General features: G+C 43.7%; 1 protein-coding gene across 1 annotated transcript in view; it reads left to right on the plus strand.

Moving 5' to 3' along the window:
- The window catches only part of LOC129826676 (reticulon-4 receptor-like), a 78,436-nt gene extending 59,110 nt beyond the window's left edge, over window positions 1-19,326 (plus strand). The window contains exon 2 of the mRNA XM_055887655.1: window positions 17,153-19,326. Coding sequence (XP_055743630.1) covers window positions 17,153-18,567 — 1,415 coding nt within the window. The 3' untranslated portion in view covers window positions 18,568-19,326. The remainder of the gene's footprint in view (window positions 1-17,152) is intronic.
- Window positions 19,327-19,661: the final 335 nt, after the last annotated feature.

Here is a 19,661-nt window from a genome sequence, read left to right on the forward strand (position 1 = left end):
ACATAATTAACCTGTCATGTTGATGTAGAGATTGCAGACAGAGTAGATAATGTGGGCTGCTGGCTTGTTTATTCTGGTCAGAAAACATTTGTTAACAGTCTCTAAATGTTAAGCAGAAAACAAATACCAGTCTGAAACAGTTTGTTGCCAAAACACTAGAATGGTACGGTAATGAACCTTTCAGACAGATGCAGAGATTGCAGACAGAGTAGATAGTATTAGAGGTCTCCATGTGGTTCTTTTCAGTACGAAGTGCCACTTTATTGGGCTTCTTGGTTGTTTGAGTCTGGGACAGAAAGCATTTCTAAATAGTCTATGATTATTTCTCTATCTTGATGAAACACTTCACACAAGGAGTTGTAAGCGTTGCTATCAGCATAACAAACAACTTGATTTGACCTGTTGGGTTGGTTTGTTCTGGGACAGAAAATATTTCTAAATAACCTCTAACTGACTGCATAACTGTGCCAAACACTAGAACACTAGACTTTTACCATAATGTACCTGTCAGAATTGAACAGAGTAGATAATGTTAGAGATCTCACTGTGATTCGTATCAGCTTGATTAACTACTTTCATTGGGACTGCTTGGTTGTCTAGTCTGGAGGCTAGGGGCTAGCTGGCTGCACTGTATAACTGTGACCAACAACAAAGCAGCAGCATACACATTCCATATTCCAAGTATTATAAGTATTCTAAGTCATCCACACAAACTGTGTGCACCGTGTGTGACAATTGTCAGTGAATCAGTGAACCTTGTCATGCTTTCTCTCGCACGAGACACTTTGAATCAAGAGGTGTTAGCATTGCTAACCTATCACAGCCCTAATTGAACACTACCGGTGGTACGGCACTCTGATAATACAGCGGTGAATCATTAGTCCACATTCTCGTTTATTTCAGGGTAATGTATTCTCTCAACCCTGCAGGTCTGGCATCCTCACAGATTTCAAATTGAGGCTTGATTGCTAATAAAAGTCTGCAATGCGAGACAGTGATTTCATTTTTGGCTGGGGAGGAGGGGTATGTTTTTTTAAGGGTTAAGATGTGATGGCTTCATATAAATGAGGATTAACGGTGGTCCCCAGATAGAAGAGGGCTAACACCTGTGCCTAGTATCCCCCTATGAGCTGCTGGTGACACGTTCCACATCTGGCCAGCACTCTAAATGCATTAGCTGATGCGTCATAATCGCACATGTAATTGCCAAAATAAAGGAAACACCAACCTAAAGCGTCTTAATAGGGCGTTGGGCCACCACAAGCCAGAACAGCTTCAATGCACCTTGCCAGAGATTCTACAGGTGTCTGGAACTATTGGAGGGATGCGACACCATTCTTCCATGAGATATTCCATAATTTGGTGTTTTGTTGATGGTGGTGGAAAACGCTGTCGCAGATGCTGCTCCAGAATCTCCCAAAAGTGTTAAATCAGGACGAGATCGGGTCACTGAGACGGCCATGGCACATTGTCGTCCAATGGGATGTTAATTGCTTAATTAACTCAGGAACCACACCTGTGTGGAAGCACCTGCTTTCAATGTACCTTGCGTTCCTTTATTTACTCAAGTGTTTTCATTATTTTGGCAGTTACCGATATGTAGCTTCGGTGTTTCTGCCTGCGTGATATAGACCAGGCAGAACGAAGCTTTTACAAAGATGGACAAACACCTTTGCCCAGTATCCCCCTAAAGAGTTACCTGGTGATACATTTCAAACACTTGACAACAATACTTAATACAGTATCTTCTGTACTGCTACCTGGTATATTTAGGTTACTGTATGCTGAAGAAAATAATATTTATTATGCCAATACCAGAATTATGCTCTTACAGAGAAAGAAAAGCAATGCTTAGTATCTCCCTAAAACTCACATCTGGAAGATGGCAACTATACTAAAACAGTAGGATTTGTGCAACTTAATACTCTTGCTATATTTAGGTAATAGTTACATGCTTCTGCATGGCATATTAGATTTACTGAAGAAATAGGCCCATGCAGAATGAGGCTTGCTGTTAAAGTAGAGAGATGTGCTAAGGGCTACGAACCCCTATGGTCCAACCACATGATATAGGCCGACTCTTCTATGCTGGCTCCTTTGGGGTTTGGAGAGTGCATTGGGAAGCCCCCCACCCCACACACACACACACGCACTCGACTGAGGCCTGCATTACTTTCATCTCACATTGCTTGCATGATACATTCTGTAATGTGCGAAATGGCACTGCCGGTGGGATTGAGGGGGCAGAGAGAGAACTGTATGGAAGAGACTTCAAATCACATGTCAAAGTGATCATAATTTGCAGTGAGGGTTGGTTGAATGCCAGGTCGAGAGGTTTTTAGTTCTTACATGTTTTTCCGACTTCAGCCCTGACATTTTGTCCCTCGATAGTTAAATTGTTTCATGTTTCCTATTTTACGACTGATGAGCAATCCAAGTAGTTGACAATCTTCTTTCTCTTCTCACCTCTCGCATATCATTTCCCTTGTTTTAACATCCTGGTGAGGACTTCTGGTCCCCACAAGGTTAGTAAAACCAAACACACACACACACACACACACACACAAACACACACACACACACACACACACACACACACACACACACACACACACACACACACACACACACACACACACACACACACACACACACACACACAGTTGCTCCCTTCTTTCTCTCTTTTGTCTCTCTCTCCCGCCGACCTCCGGTTTCCTCAGTTATTCATGAGCCATCTGTCTGGATGAGATGAGTGTTGTGGCAGATGTGTGGCAGACAGGACCTGATCTGTCCCTCTGCCGCTCCGCTAATTGTGTCCTTGTCTGCATACTAGACCATGGGCTCTCCCAGAAACACACATGAGTGCAAACACAAACATAAACACTCACACATACATGCACGTACAAACGCAAATGCAGGCGCTCGCACACACACACACACACACACACACACACACACACACACACACACACACACACACACACACACACACACACACACACACACACACACACACACACACACACACACACACACACACACACACACAGACACAGACACAGACACACACACACACACACACACACAAACAAATACGCACACCGCAAGGGCTCCCACTCCAAAGCTAGTTATAAACGATCTTACCCTTAACAGCCTGATCAGGATACACATAGCTTTATGTGCTGTTAGATGGCTTGTTCTCAACCTGCATATATTCATGTCAGGGAAACATTTAGGAACTGTAGTTCTATCCCTGCGTATGTGAACGACCGGCTCGATTCGGTCTTACGTAGCAAAATGTTTAATTGTGTTTTTTATATTAGATAGAAGAGTTGACTCTGAGCTAGAATATGGTATATCATACACTACAGTTGAGGAACAATGGTAAAGTAATACTGCTTTGAATGTTGATAAACTTGTAACCCCACTTTTGAAAAAATGGCCATTGAATGTTTTGGTACACCTACTGCAGAGCTCTTCTTTGTCTACACCAGGGGTGTCAAACATACGGCCCGCGGGCCGGAACCGGCCCCCAAGGAGGTTCGATCAGGCCCGCAGGATAATTTGAAAGTGGAAAAAATGCATGAAAGACATGGAATTAAAATTTTTAATTCGCTGCAATTCATGGATTATCCGCTAAGGGGCGCACTCTTTCCATCAGAGTAGAAAACAAGCCGCATCACTGAGACAGACTGAAAACAGCAGACGGTATCAATGCGCCATCTGCTGCTTGTTACGACGTTGTTAATACCTTGGTCTCTACCTCTCCGCTACACCCTCATTAGCCAAAATGTCGTTATCCAAACGGAGAAAAGTAGATAAGGAGTGTAGAATTTTCAAAGAAAAATGGACCACGTCCTATTTATTTACAGAGATGCACGGAAAACCTTCGTGCTTGGTGTGTTTGCAACAAGTTTCGGTATTGAAGGAATATAATATTCGACGCCACTACGAGACTCATCACAGCGAAAAATATGACGGCTTGCAAGGACAACTGAGAAGAGATAAGATTAACGAATTGCTGGCGGGTCTGAGGAATGTATGTATGAAGTTTACAGATTTACAGGACAGGCGAACACTTTCTTCATTACACATTTAAAATCACTCTCCTTAGTTTGTAAGGTGTACGCAGGGATTACATTTAGATTTTATATGCGTATGTGTAAGTGGTTTAAAAATTCCTTTCTTTAAAAGTCTCATTTAATCTTAAAGTGCATTACTATATTTTTCAGTACCAATTAAAGTTTTGTGCCTTTGTACAATCAGTGGGATCAGTTGCAATGCATATTTGTGAATGATAAAAGTAAATTGCACATTTGTCTAAGGAAATATGAGGTGTTTCATGAAATGTTTTGTAAAAGGATAGTTCATTAAATTTCAATATTTTCCTAATGTTCTTGTGCTTCTTTACACCAAAACAAAGGAAAGACATGATATTTTGGTTATTTATAGCAGAGTATGGTATAATTTTAATGGTCCGGCCCACTTGACATCTCCCTAGGCCGTATGTGGCCCACGATGCGAAATGAGTTTGACACCCCTGGTCTACACCCATTCAGCATTGTTCACATCCTCTTAAGCCTTAGTCCCACCCATCTCTTTAAGAATTCACATGTGAGGCCATGTGCTAAACAGAGTGAGTACTGTAGTGTACTAAACGACTGAAGATTCCAAGATTAAAGGCTGGTTTATACTACGTCTATCAACATGTCTGTAGACAGTTGTCGCAGTGACGTCATGAACATTCTATTGTCGTCCGACATCAAACTTGTTGTTGTCATTATGACAACGACAGGCTGCATGACATCAGCAGCCTGGTGGTCCAAAATAGTATAACTGGTGTATTTAACACCAATCAACCCATCCGTTCAAAAATGAATTTAGTCTTTGTCAATCTAGCAAACCAGGCAATTAAAAGCAACTTTCTAAACAATGTTTTGGTTCCTTTCTAGCTTGTTAGCTAGCCTCTAACGAGCACCTACCCCGGGTCCGGGAGCACCCCCACCCCACCCCCCCACACTGATTAGCATCGCTAGCATAGCGTCACAATTAAATAGTAGCATCTAAATATCATTAAATCACAAGTCCAAGACACCTAATGAAAGATACAGATCCTGTGAATAAAGCCACCATTTCAGATTTTTAAAATGTTTTACAGGGAAGACAAAATATGTAAATCTATTAGCTAACCACGTTAGCAAAAGACATCACTTTTCTAACTCCATCAGTTTCTTACTCCATCAGGTGCTATCACCAATTCGGCTAAACTAAGATATTGATAGCCACTAACCAAGAAAAAACCTAATCAGATGACAGTCTGATAACATATTTATGGTATAGGATAGGTTTTGTTAGAAAAATGTGCATATTTCAGGTAGATTTCATAGTTTACAATTGCACCCACCGTCACAAATGGACTAGAATAAATAAATAGAGCAACGTGTTTACCTAATTACTAATCATCAAACATTTCGTAAAAATACACAGCATACACTAATCGAAAGACACAGATCCTGTGAATACAGACAATATTTCAGATTTTCTAAGTGTCTTACAGCGAAAACACAATAAATCGTTATATTAGCATACCACATGTTCAAACATTACCCCAGCATAGATTCTAGCCAAAGAGAGCGATAACGTCAACATTGCCAAAATATATTAATTTTTTCACTAACCTTCTCAGAATTCTTCCGATGACACTCCTGTAACATCATATTACACAATCCATATAGAGTTTGATCAAAAATGTGCATATTTAGCGGCACAAATCGTGCTTACACAATGGAAATACTGTCCAACTACTCAAGCAATCTGCCCGGCAGCATCATGATAATACAACTATTTTTATCGAAAACTATTCATAAACTTGACTAAAAAAATACAGGTTGGCCATGATGCAATACAGGTTGGCCATGATGCATTAGTTATTAATGCAACCGCTAAGTTAGATTTTTAAAATTAACGTTACTAGACATACAGTGTGCGTTACAGACAGACTAGTGCCGCAATAACGGCGTCACTATTTGCCATTATTGAGTTTACATTTTTCCACATAAAAATGGAATAACATCATAAATAGCTCTTACTTTTCGACGAGCTTCCATCGGAATCTTGGCCAAGTGGTACTTTTGTCCAAAAGAATCGTTGCTTGGTTGTAAAACGTTGCATTCAACTTCTGATATAGCAGCTAACTATAGCTAACAATTGCTAACATTAGCTAACGTGTCCAAATCCTCAATACGCAATACTGAGGAAATTCCGAAAAATAGCAATATACTCGCATAATCTGATATAACTCGGTTTCAAATAGCTTCGTTTTGATGTTTCTAACACCTATATCAAATTAAATTACAGACTGATATATCTAAAGTTCATTAGTGAGCGTTCGAAAATGGCATCCCCAGGTCTCTCTCTGCGTAAAGTTCAACGTCGAAAAGAAGGCGTACCTCACTCCTTGGTCTTTTATAACCTCTGAGAGTTACGTAGGAAGCCCATTCCACTTCTCATTGCTTACTGACATCCAGGGGAAGGCGGGTGCAGTTCGTGTCGTTCCATAGGATATACACACCCCTTTAAACTGAACTGAGATCAGAGCTTCGCTCTCAGACCTTCGCAAAACCTGCCATGGATTTCGCTGTAGAAAGAGTTCTGTTCCACTCAGAGACATAATTCAAACGGCTATAGAAACTAGATAGTGTTTTCTATCCAATAATAACAATAATATGCATATTGTACGATCAAGAATTGAGTAGGAAGCCGTTTCATCTGTAGAGACAATTATGCTAATTTGAAACAGCACCCCCTATAGTCGCAAGAAGCTAGCAAGCTAACGTTAAAAATTACCATATCATATAGCGGACAATGTCTTAACTTTAGCTCATTTGAATTTGTTATTACAGGAAAATAAACTCACAACAAGATCATTATTTACAAGTAAATGGCGAGCTAATTACAGAAAATAGCTTACAGTTGTCAGTGCGATGAAATAAAAGCAGGGCTTTCTACTGGAGAATTTTAGAACTTGGACACTGTCTCGTTGGCCTAGTGTTATATCCTAATTTGACTTTGATGAAGGTCATTTTGTTCTTCACAATACCGTCTCTGATAAACACACATTATATCAAATAAACATTTACATTTACATTTAAGTCATTTAGCAGACGCTCTTATCCAGAGCGACTTACAAATTGGTGCATTCACCTTATGACATCCAGTGGAACAGCCACTTTACAATAGTGCATCTAGATCTTTTAAGGGGGGGGGGGGGGGGGGGGCAGAAGGATTGCTTTATCCTACCCTAGGTATTCCTTGAAGAGGTGGGGTTTCAGGTGTCTCCGGAAGGTGGTGATTGACTCCGCTGTCCTGGCGTCGTGAGGGAGTTTGTTCCACCATTGGGGTGCCAGAGCAGCGAACAGTTTTGACTGGGCTGAGCGGGAACTGTACTTCCTCAGTGGTAGGGAGGCGAGCAGGCCAGAGGTGGATGAACGCAGTGCCCTTGTTTGGGTGTAGGGCCTGATCAGAGCCTGAAGGTACTGAGGTGCCGTTCCCCTCACAGCTCCGTAGGCAAGCACCATGGTCTTGTAGCGGATGCGAGCTTCAACTGGAAGCCAGTGGAGAGAGCGGAGGAGCGGGGTGACGTGAGAGAACTTGGGAAGGTTGAACACCAGACGGGCTGCCGCGTTCTGGATGAGTTGTAGGGGTTTAATGGCACAGGCAGGGAGCCCAGCCAACAGCGAGTTGCAGTAATCCAGACGGGAGATGACAAGTGCCTAGATTAGGACCTGTGCCGCTTCCTGTGTGAGGCAGGGTCGTACTCTGCGGATGTTGTAGAGCAGGGGTGTCAAACTCATTCCACGGAGGGCCTTGTGTCTGCAGGTTTTTGGTCTTTCCTTTCAATAAAGCCCTAGACAACCAGGTGTGGGGAGTTCCTAACTAATTAGTGATGTTAATTCATCAATCAAGTACAAGGGTGGAGCGAAAACCCGCAGACACTCGGCCCTCCATGGAATGAGTTTGACACCTGTGTTGTAGAGCATGAACCTACAGGAACGGGCCACCGCCTTGATGTTGGTTGAGAACGACAGGGTGTTGTCCAGGATCACGCCAAGGTTCTTAGCGCTCTGGGAGGAGGACAGAATGGAGTTGTCAACCGTGATGGCGAGATCATGGAACGGGCAGTCCTTCCCCGGGAGGAAGAGCAGCTCCGTCTTGCCGAGGATCAGCTTGAGGTGGTGATCCGTCATCCACACTGATATGTCTGCCAGACATGCAGAGATGCAATTCGCCACCTGGTTATCAGAAGGGGGAAAGGAGAAGATTAATTGTGTGTCGTCTGCATAGCAATGAGAGGAGAGACCATGTGAGGTTATGACAGAGCCAAGTGACTTGGTGTATAGCGAGAATAGGAGAGGGCCTAGAACAGAGCCCCGGGGGACACCAGTGGTGGGAGCACGTGGTGAGGAGACAGATTCTCGCCACGCCACCTGGTAGGAGCGACCTGTCAGGTAGGACGCAATCCAAGCGTGGGCCGCGCCGGAGATGCCCAACTCGGAGAGGGTGGAGAGGAGGATCTGATGGTTCACAGTATCGAAGGCAGCCGATAGGTCTAGAAGGATGAGAGCAGAGGAGAGAGAGTTAGCTTTAGCAGTGCGGATCGCCTCCGTGATACAGAGAAGAGCAGTCTCAGTTGAATGACTAGTCTTGAAACCTGACTTATTTGGATCAAGAAGGTCATTCTGAGAGAGATAGCAGGAGAACTGGCCAAGGACGGCACGTTCAAGAGTTTTGGAGAGAAAAGAAAGAAGGGATACTGGTCTGTAGTTGTTGACATCGGAGGGATCGAGTGTAGGTTTTTTCAGAAGGGGTGCAACTCTCGCTCTCTTGAAGACGGAAGGGACGTAGCCAGCGGTCAAGGATGAGTTGATGAGCGAGGTGAGGTAAGGGAGAAGGTCTCCGGAAATGGTCTGGAGAAGAGAGGAAGGGATAGGGTCAAGCGGGCAGGTTGTTGGGCGGCCGGACGTCACAAGACGCGAGATTTCATCTGGAGAGAGAGGGGAGAAAGAGGTCAGAGCACAGGGTAGGGCAGTGTGAGCAGAACCAGCGGTGTCGTTTGACTTAGCAAACGAGGATCGGATGTCGTCGACCTTCTTTTCAAAATGGTTGACGAAGTCATCTGCAGAGAGGGAGGAGGGGGGGGAGGGGGAGGAGGATTCAGGAGGGAAGAGAAGGTGGCAAAGAGCTTCCTAGGGTTAGAGGCAGATGCTTGGAATTTAGAGTGGTAGAAAGTGGCTTTAGCAGCAGAGACAGAAGAGGAAAATGTAGAGAGGAGGGAGTGAAAGGATGCCAGGTCCGCAGGGAGGCGAGTTTTCCTCCATTTCCGCTCGGCTGCCCGGAGCCCTGTTCTGTGAGCTGCAATGAGTCGTCGAGCCACGGAGCGGGAGGGGAGGACCGAGCCGGCCTGGAGGATAGGGGACATAGAGAGTCAAAGGATGCAGAAAGGGAGGAGAGGAGGGTTGAGGAGGCAGAATCAGGAGATAGGTTGGAGAAGGTTTGAGCAGAGGGAAGAGATGATAGGATGGAAGAGGAGAGAGTAGCGGGGGAGAGAGAGCGAACGTTGGGACAGCGCGATACCATCCGAGTAGGGGCAGTGTGGGAAGTGTTGGATGAGAGCGAGAGGGAAAAGGATACAAGGTAGTGGTCGGAGACTTGGAGGGGAGTTGCAATGAGGTTAGTGGAAAAACAGCATCTAGTAAAGATGAGGTCAAGCGTATTGCCTGCCTTGTGAGTAGGGGGGGAAGGTGAGAGGGTGAGGTCAAAAGAGGAGAGGAGTGGAAAGAAGGAGGCAGAGAGGAATGAGTCAAAGGTAGATGTGGGGAGGTTAAAGTCACCCAGAACTGTGAGAGGTGAGCCGTCCTCAGGAAAGGAGCTTATCAAGGCATCAAGCTCATTGATGAACTCTCCGAGGGAACCTGGAGGGCGATAAATGATAAGGATGTTAAGCTTGAAAGGGCTGGTAACTGTGACAGCATGGAATTCAAAGGAGGCGATAGACAGATGGGTAAGGGGAGAAAGAGAGAATGACCACTTGGGAGAGATGAGGATCCCTGTGCCACCACCCCGCTGACCAGAAGCTCTCGGGTGTGCGAGAACACGTGGGCAGACGAAGAGAGAGCAGTAGGAGTAGCAGTGTTATCTGTGGTGATCCATGTTTCCATCTATTTACCTTTTCAGATTTTATACATCAATATTTAATTTTTGCTACATGCTTTTTGCTACATGCTTTTTGCTACATGCTTAATTGAACATTTGCACAAAGGTTCCAAATGAAAGGAGAAATAATCAAATATGACTAAGTACATTATGACTAAGTACCTTTTATTTGTTGACTATATTTCAAAATGTAATAAGAAATAGGCCTTTACATGTGGTCATTTTATAGAAACTATTTTTTCATTGAATTTACAGAAAATGTGCTATATCGTGATATGTATCGTTATCGGGATAATTATGGCTAGCGGGAAGGTTCCCGCCTTTTTTCCGTGGCAAAACAAACTTTGCTCGTAATTTAACAATTTTATTTATATTTACAGATGGCATACAGGTATGTTATTAATGCACATAAAAGTTTGCATGTTCCAGAATGCATTGCTGCCGGAAAATGCATTTTGATAAAACATACCTGTAAACATTCAAATGTCAATCCCGTAAAGTAGTAGCATACGCCTATTTTCCTGAAATGAGCCACATATGTTCATGCCAGGGAAACATTTAGGAACTGTAGTTATATCTCTGTGTATGTTCATGCCAGGGAAACATTTAGGAACTGTAGTTCTATCTCTGTGTATGTGCATGCCAGGGAAACATTTAGGAACTGTAGTTCTGACTCTGTGTATGTGCATGCCAGGGAAACATTTAGGAACTGTAGCTCTGTCGCTGCATATGTTCATGGGGGAAGACATCAGGAACTATAGTTCCATCCGTGTTAAAGGGGGAAGCATTTAGGAGCGGTACCAACTCTTCAAATCCGGTTTCCCATTATGCCGTATACTGAGTGAATTCCCCTTGAAAGAGTAAATGCCACCAGTCAAAGCTGTTGGTCCTAGTATGACAGCCGGCAATGGTTGTAATGCACTTTATCACCATACACAATCACTTGGGTTTACAACCACTTTGTGACAGCTCTTTGAGAACATGGCTTATTGATTTATACATGATTTTAGGCTACATTTGTATGCATGAATGCATTTTCAACAATCAAACAGCCTAAAGTACACAGATCTCGACTATATTTGGAACAGGTTAAATTCCACACAGCAACAAGAATCCCTAACGCTGTGTGAGTGGGAAGAGGCCATTGCATCCCCTGAGATGAACTGTGTGATACATCTCCTAGAGAGACTTCTCTTCCCTTCTCCTCTCAGCTAAGGGAAAACACTGTCATGTTACCCATCTGGGCCCAATCTATTTCTCTTCAAAGTAAAGCCTGCGTGACGAAGTGCAGACCCTATGGATCCCCTGTCCCTACATGCCCTTTTGTGCTCTCAGGGCACTTGGCCGGGTCGCTGGGTCAGATTGGGATGCCTCAATCATGCTGAGACAAAGCACCGGCTGGGCCTGGAGTAGTGAAGTAGTGAAGAAGCAAACACACACACACACACACACACACACACACACACACACACACACACACACACACACACACACACACACACACACACACACACACACACACACACACACACACACACACACACACAGAAACACACTGCCAGGGACGTATGCAAATGAGCCGGGAGGGTGTCAGGCTAGTCATGCACTGATGCGTTAAGTAAACACCTCTCTCTGGCTGCTCCCACTTCTGTCCTCCTCGACCCTCCTCACATCTTGCTATTATCGCAAGTGTTTTCTGTTCTCCCACATTGTTCTTTTTGTTTTGGCAAATAACACAATTAGACGAGTGAGGAGCAACCTTGATGTCTGCCATTCATCACTAGGTTGTTAACTGTCTGGGCATATCTCTACCTCTGTCTCCCTGTGTGCCTCTCTGTATCCCTCCCTGTCTGCATCTCTGTCTGTCTCTGTCTGTCTCTTTATTTCCCTCTGTCTGTCTCTCTGTCTGCCTTTCTGTCTGTCTATCTATCTGCCTCCACTCTGTCTGCCTCCCTGTCTGCCTCCCTGTCTGCCTCCCTGTCTGCCTCCCTGTCTGCCTCTCTGTCTACCTCCCTGTCTGCCTCCCTGTCTGCCTCTCTGTCTACCTTCCTGTCTGCCTCTCTGTCTACCTCCCTGTCTGCCTCTCTGTCTACCTCCCTGTCTGCCTCTCTGTCTGGCTCTCTTTCTGTCTCACTGTCTGTCTCTCTGTCTACCTCTCTGTCTACCTCTCTGTCTACCTCTCTGTCTACCTCTCGTTCTGTCTTCCTGTCTGTCTCCCTGTCTGCCTCTTTGTCTGTCTCTCTGTCTGTGTCTCTGTCTGCCTCCCTTTCTGTCTATCTCCCTGTCTGCCTCTGTCTATCTCCCTGTCTGTCTGCCAGTCTTTGTCTCAAATGGCACCCTGTTCTATATATAGTTCATTATTTTTCACCAGGATCCATATGGCTCTGGTCAAAAGTAATTCACTACACAGGAAATAGGCTGCCATTTAGCACTCAGCCTTTGTGAGGAAAAGTGCTTCTCAAACATGCAGGAGAGCCTGAGTCAATGTGCGTTAGTTTATAAAGAGCTTGGAAGGAAGTCTGGCTGCCGCAAGACAAAGAGGTTCTTGTCTCATCTTAGACAGAGTTAAGATTGTTGTTAGACCATAATGGACTTTTCAAGAGGGACAGAGATGCCAGTTTACTGGAACACTAGAGATTTGGATTTGTGACTGTTGGTGTGTCAGGACTGTAGTTAGACACAACAGATGGGGAGATAACATGTTGAAACCAAAGTTGGCAAAATAAGATAAAGATAAATAGATGTCTTGTTATTTGTTACCACCTGTACAATGTTATACAGTACCAGTCAAAAGTTTGGACACACCTACTCATTCAAGGGTTTAACTTTATTTGTACTATTTTCTATGTTCTATGTTTTATATCTGAGATTCTTCAAATAGCCACCCTTTGCCCTGATAACAGCTTTGCACACTCTTGGCATTCTCTCAACCAGCTTCATGAGGAATGCTTTTCCAACAGTTTTAAAGGAGCACTTGTTGGCTGCTTTTCCTTCACTCTGCGGTCCAACTCATCCCAAACCATTTCAATTGGGTCCCAAACCATTTCAATTGGGTTGAGGTTGGGTGATTGTGGAGGCCAAGTCATTGATGCAGCACCATCACTCTGCTTCTTGGTCAAATAACCCTTACACAGCCTGAAGGTGTGTTTTGGGTCATTGTACTGTTGGAAAATGAATGATAGTCCCACTAAGCGCAACCAGATGAGATGGCGTATCGCAGCAGAATGCTGTGGTAGCCATGCTGGTTAAGTGTGCCTTGATATAAATCACAGACAATGTCACCAGCAAAGCACCCCCACATCATCACATCTCCTCCTCCATGCTTCACGGTGGGAACCACACATATGCAGAGATCATCTGTTCACCTACTCTGCGTCTCACAAAGACACGGTGATGTCTTTTGTTACTACATGATTCCATGTGTGTTATTTCATAGTTTTGATGTCTTCACTATTATTCTACCATGTAGAAAACAGTAAACATAAAGAAAAACCCTTGCATGAGTGGGGGTGTCCAAACTTTTGACTGGTACTGTATATGCATTCATTATGTCAGTTTAGCCACATAAATATTTTACATTAGTATATCAGCATTGTAAAGTTGATTGGAATTGAGCAGAACAGTTGAAAGATAGAGTTTGATATACCCAACAGCTCAATAGCGAGGGCAAACTATTAGCAAGAATGTTGTGATAAATAAGAGAAACTGCCAAAGGTAACAGGTGAGGGAACAATCAGAGGTCAGTAGATAGGTCAGGACGTACAGTTTAGTAGACTTAGCAGGTCAATACTGGGTGTGAGTGCAAACTTTTACATCGTTGACAATGTTTTGAGACATGGTGTAATTCCCAAAAGAGGAAGGTCAGAGAACTTCTGTGAACTATCAAATCAAACAGAGGTCATTCTGTAAGACCAGAGGGAAAGTAGCACTTTAATAACAGAAGAGTAAGCACAATAAAAACAAAGTCCAAAGAGGTCAACGTGATGAGTGCAAAATGGCTTTGGATTGTTCATTTGTTTTGACAGGAACTAATGGCGAGGCAATTGATATAGTACCATATATTGAAAAATAATTGGTGAAGAAAAACCTGAGGACATCTGACTTGCTTAGTGTCAGAAGATGCTAATGAAGATAAAATTACGCTGGGAGCTCAGAATACCGGATATCCGAAATAAAGCGAATTGGTGGACGTAGCCTGTTAATGAACATAACAAATAAGACAGTGAGTGAACATACAGTGAGTAGATACAAAGAGTGCTCTATCTGCAGTGGTAAAATAAATAAATAAATATATATAAATTGCTATTGTTAGGAAAGTAGGAGCTGTGACTGGGAGGGAACAGAAAAAAAGTGATGCGATGCAGAACGAAAGAGTAGTGGAAGAAAACTCTTGACAGCTTTCCGGTGGCAGAATATATCTGACTGAAGGTTGAGCAGGGAGGTTGGAGGGAAAGTGCAACAGAGGGCTGCTGTCAGGCCACACCACAGCCTCCGTTTAACAAGGGCCAGGGATGAGCTGCTACTGCTGCATGAACAGCAGGAAGGCAGGATGGAGGGATGGGAGAGGGAGGGAGAGGGTGTGGTAGAAAAAGTGAGAGGGAGCGATGACTTGAGAGGGAGAGGCAGAGAGAGGGACGGGGAATGGAGGGAGGCAGGGGAGGAAGAAGAGAAGGAAAGAGATAGAGGGATGGAGAGGACGGGAGGGGTAAAGCTCATGCATTTTCCAGTACTTCACTACCTGTCACGGCAGAGAGCCTGGGATTCCAGTGATGGTTGTGGCATCTGGGAATGGAAATCCTCACTTATGATCTGGGCTAGGGTCGGATTCACTGAGATTTGGGCAATATTTGGCACTGCCACCTGCCACCTGACATGGCATATTGGATTCGGACTCTCCTGCTGTCACACTTTGACACCTTGATCTGCCTTTGATGAATTAGTGAAATATCTGTACTTGTATCTGTACTGTGTCTGCATGGTTTTTTATTTATTTCCCCTTTATTTAACCAAGTAGGCCAGTTGAGAACAAGTTCTCATTTACAACTGCAACCTGGCCAAGATAAAGCAAAGCAGTACGACACAAACAACAACACGGAGTTACACATAAACAAACGTACAGTCAATAACACAATAGAAAAAAAATCTATATACATTGTGTGCAAATGAGGTAAGATTAGGGAGGTAAGGCAATAAACCGGCCATAGTGGCGAAGTAATTACAATTTAGCAATTAAACACTGGAGTGATAGATGTGCAGAAGATGATTGTGCAAGTAGAGATACTGGGGTGCAAAGGAGCATTTTTTAAAAATAAATACCAATATGGGGATGAGGTAGTTGGATGGGCTATTTACAGATGGGTTATGTACAGGTGCAGTGATCTGTGAGCTGCTCTGACAGCTGATGCTTAAAGTTACATTGTTAGGTTAGAGATAGAACATTGTTCCATTGTAGGTTATATATATAACAATATTCCATTGTTAAGTTAGAGCTAGAACATTGTTCTATTGTAGGTTAGATAGAACATTGTTCTACTGTTAGGTTATATATAGAACATTGTTCTATTGTTAGGTTAGAGCTAGAACATTGTTCCATTGTAGGTTATATATAGAACATTGTTCAATTGTTAGGTTAGAGCTAGAACATTGTTCTATTGTAGGTTAGATAGAACATTGTTCTACTGTTAGGTTAGAGATAGAACATTGTTCCATTGTTAGGTTATATATAGAACCTTGTTCTATTGTTAGGTTATATATAGAACATTGTTCTATTGTTAGGTTAGAGCTAGAACATTGTTCCATTGTAGGTTATATATAGAACATTGTTCAATTATTAGGTTAGAGCTAGAAAATGTATATTTTGTTAGGTTAGAGATATAACATTGTTCTATTGTTAGGTTAGAGATAGAACATTGTTGGTGGGAGGGGGATGAATACTTATGCACGCTCAAATTTACATTTTTTTTGTCTTTTTACTTGTTTGTATCACAATAAAAAATATTTTGCATCTTCGACATGGTAGGCATGTTGTGTAAATCAAAAGATACAAATCCCCCCAAAAATCTATTTTAATTGCAGGTTGTAAGGCAACAAAATAGGAAAAATGCCAAGGGGGGTGAATACTTTCACGAGCCACTGTATATTGCAACAGACAAGCTCAGTCAAACACAAATAACATAATTTAAGTGATCTCCAATATTTGAACCTAGGTCAGCTCTCCACCCTGGCAACCAGCACCAAGCCCCACTACACGTATCTTTACGCGACACGATAAATGTCAAAAGGTCAGAAATCTCTAGGATGCCATTAGTTATGTCCAACCTATTAGTGCTGGCTAATTCTGCATAAAATCGACCCACCCATATTTAATGAATCAGCTTCTCGGGACCCCTCTCCTCGATTGCCCGGGGCTTCATGCTTGCGTCAATAGCAGGGAGGAAATAGGTCCCCAGGGCCAAATAACCACCGAATACTCTCTCTTTACAGACACACTGCATCACTAGTAAAAAGAGAGCTATTTCCCTTCAGAGGGCCCTGGTATACTGGATTTGAATGTGAATGTTGCTTAAACTGTATATATGCCATTTGTAAATCTGAAGGAAAGCACTGCATTGGTGATTTGAGGGAAGTGATATGTACTGATGCAAAAATTTGAATATCTTAGGGAAATGTCTGATTGCAGAAGATTACCATTGCTACCAGAGAGCAATATTGCTGATTTGCTTTACAGGAAATAACAATCAAAAACCAATCAAGAGATAGGCAGAGGTGTTAAAATGACAAACATCACATTTAGAAACCTTCTAGGAGAAACATTGATGAAGATTAAGTATTTTTTACGTAGTTTGTAAAACTGACCCTCTTTCCCTCTTTCTCCCCCTCCCCCTCTTTCCCCCTCTCTCTCTCTCTTTCCCTCCCTCCCTCCCTCCCTCCCTCCCTCCAGGGGGGCGACTCCTGTTCCTGGTTGTGTGGTTAAACCTGGTGCCTCGAGGAGTGGATGGCTGCCCGGCCAAATGTGTGTGTTACAGCGAGCCACGGCCCACCGTGGCCTGCCAGCAGCAAGGACTGTTCTCCATTCCTACCGAGATCCCTGTGCGGAGCCAGCGTATATTTCTCCAGAGCAACAAGCTGACCGTGGTCCGCTCCACCAGCTTCAGCTCCGTGCACAACCTTACCGTTCTCTGGATGTACTCCAACAATATCAGCCACATTGAGGCCGGCGCCTTCTACGGTCTGGAGCGGCTAGAGGAGCTGGACATTGGGGACAACAGTAACCTGAGGATCATCAGCCCCACAGCCTTCAGGGGTCTGTCCAAGCTTCATACCCTCCACCTGCACAGGTGCGGCCTGTCGGAGTTACCTGTCGGAGCGTTCCAGGGATTGTTCTCCCTGCAGTACCTCTACCTGCAGGACAATAACCTGCTGGCCCTGCACAACGACACCTTCCTGGACCTGGCCAACCTCACCTATCTGTTCCTGCACAACAACAAGATCAAGACCGTGTCGGACCACATGCTGCGCGGCCTCATCAACCTTGACCGCCTGCTGCTGCACCAGAACCGGGTCATCTACGTCCAGCCGAGGGCATTCAGCGACCTGGGGAAGCTGACCACGTTGTTCCTGTTCTACAACAACCTTACCGTGCTGACCGGGGAGACCATGGACCCGCTGGTGTCCCTGCAATACCTGCGTCTCAATGGGAACCAGTGGGTGTGTGACTGTCGGGCCAGTACCCTATGGGACTGGTTCAAACGCTTCAAGGGCTCCAGCTCTGAGCTCGAATGTAACGTCCCCTTGGAATTGTTCGGGAAGGACCTGAAACGGCTGAAGAGTAACGACCTGGAAGGGTGTGTGGAGACACCCCAGATCCAGACCCAGCTCTTCAGCTCCAAGCCGCGTTCCGGAAAATTCCCCTCTACTGAAAATCCTCTGGGAGATGGAATTCCCAGATGTTGTCTTCCAGACAACGATAAGTCCTCTATCATCTCCGGGAAAACGATCGCTGACCCCTCATCTTACAACAGCCGTCAGATCACCAACAACCCCCTCAAGGAGAAGGAGAACATATCCAAAACCAAATTCAGAGAGCATGAGCGAACGAAAAACGAGACCATCCGGAATAAGCAGAGTCTCAACGACGGGCCACTGGGGACCCTGTCCAACAACCTTGACCAGTCATTGGTTAAAATTGAAGACCTGGAACCTTCTACAGCCCCAACCAGGAAGAAAAAGAAGTGCACTAAAAAGCCAAAATCTGACGCCCAGTGTCTCAAAGGCCATGGATCTACAATGCAGGTGGCGCTAAGTTCTCTCTTCATGTCCATAATCTGGATCTGGTTCTCGTTGGCCATGTTTTAGGACCTTAGGGCCTGGCTGGGATTAGATCACATGCTAAATATACATTGCTGGGACTCACAGATTGTTATTAATGCTCATGACAATAATAGAATCTTTCTGCAGTGACCTCTGACCTCCAATAATAGCCTAGAGACTGATAACCAGGATGTCAGGTTTGGACACATTACCAGGGTAACAAGGACTAAGTCCTTGAAGTTAAACTACAAAAGAAGTTAAAATACAATTTAACAAAATGGATGCCTTTACAGAACACATCATATCTAATGTATATAATAAATCGGTGCCCAAATTGTTTGTTCTGTATGTACTTTATTGTACCGTGTCTAAGCTACACCACTTTGGAGACTCTCCTTATTCCTATTTCCCTCTCAAAAAGCTTTTACTGCAACAACAGTGACTGCTGAGACAGACCACTGAAAAAATAGGGAAAAACATGAATTCCGAGGGCCGGCTGAACGCACACAAAGAACGTTTATTAAAAAATAGATTTTCATCCCCTCCCACCATTATTTATAAAAAAGTGATGCATTTGTTGGGTACTGTTATGTTTTTTATGTTTATACGTATTTCAGTAAAGACAAATGTTTATTGTTCCCCAGTTTGAGTTGTTTTCATCACAGTATGGATACAGGTAGCATTGGCTAATAGAAGGCCTGCTAAGTGTTTTACAGAGATTGCAATGGAATCGTAGATATGCATTTTATTTTACTTGTGTACAAGTATGAATATATTATGAATAAAAGGTCTCCTTTCATATAACTGGTTGGTTATTGATGTGTTCTTTTTAGGCATTAGAGGTATAGTCTTCAGTATAGCTCTTCAGTATAACCAGTAACGCAATCACACAGAATTCAACAGCCTCAAACAGAATCACTCATAACTGCTCAATCGTATTTTGCTTCTTCAGACTATTGTTCATGAACACGATGTAATGTAATACATGTCCAAAAGTATAGTAGGCCTTTGGCAGTGTCTGAATTCCTTCGCACATAGACATATGAAACCTTAATGCACATTGATGATCTATGATCTAAAGGACACAAGGACATATTGCATAACATAAATAATAGCAGAGGCAGGTTTCCTCTTGCACT

Source organism: Salvelinus fontinalis, chromosome 28 (assembly GCF_029448725.1).
Source record: "Salvelinus fontinalis isolate EN_2023a chromosome 28, ASM2944872v1, whole genome shotgun sequence".
In the NCBI taxonomy this organism is placed as follows: domain Eukaryota; kingdom Metazoa; phylum Chordata; class Actinopteri; order Salmoniformes; family Salmonidae; genus Salvelinus; species Salvelinus fontinalis.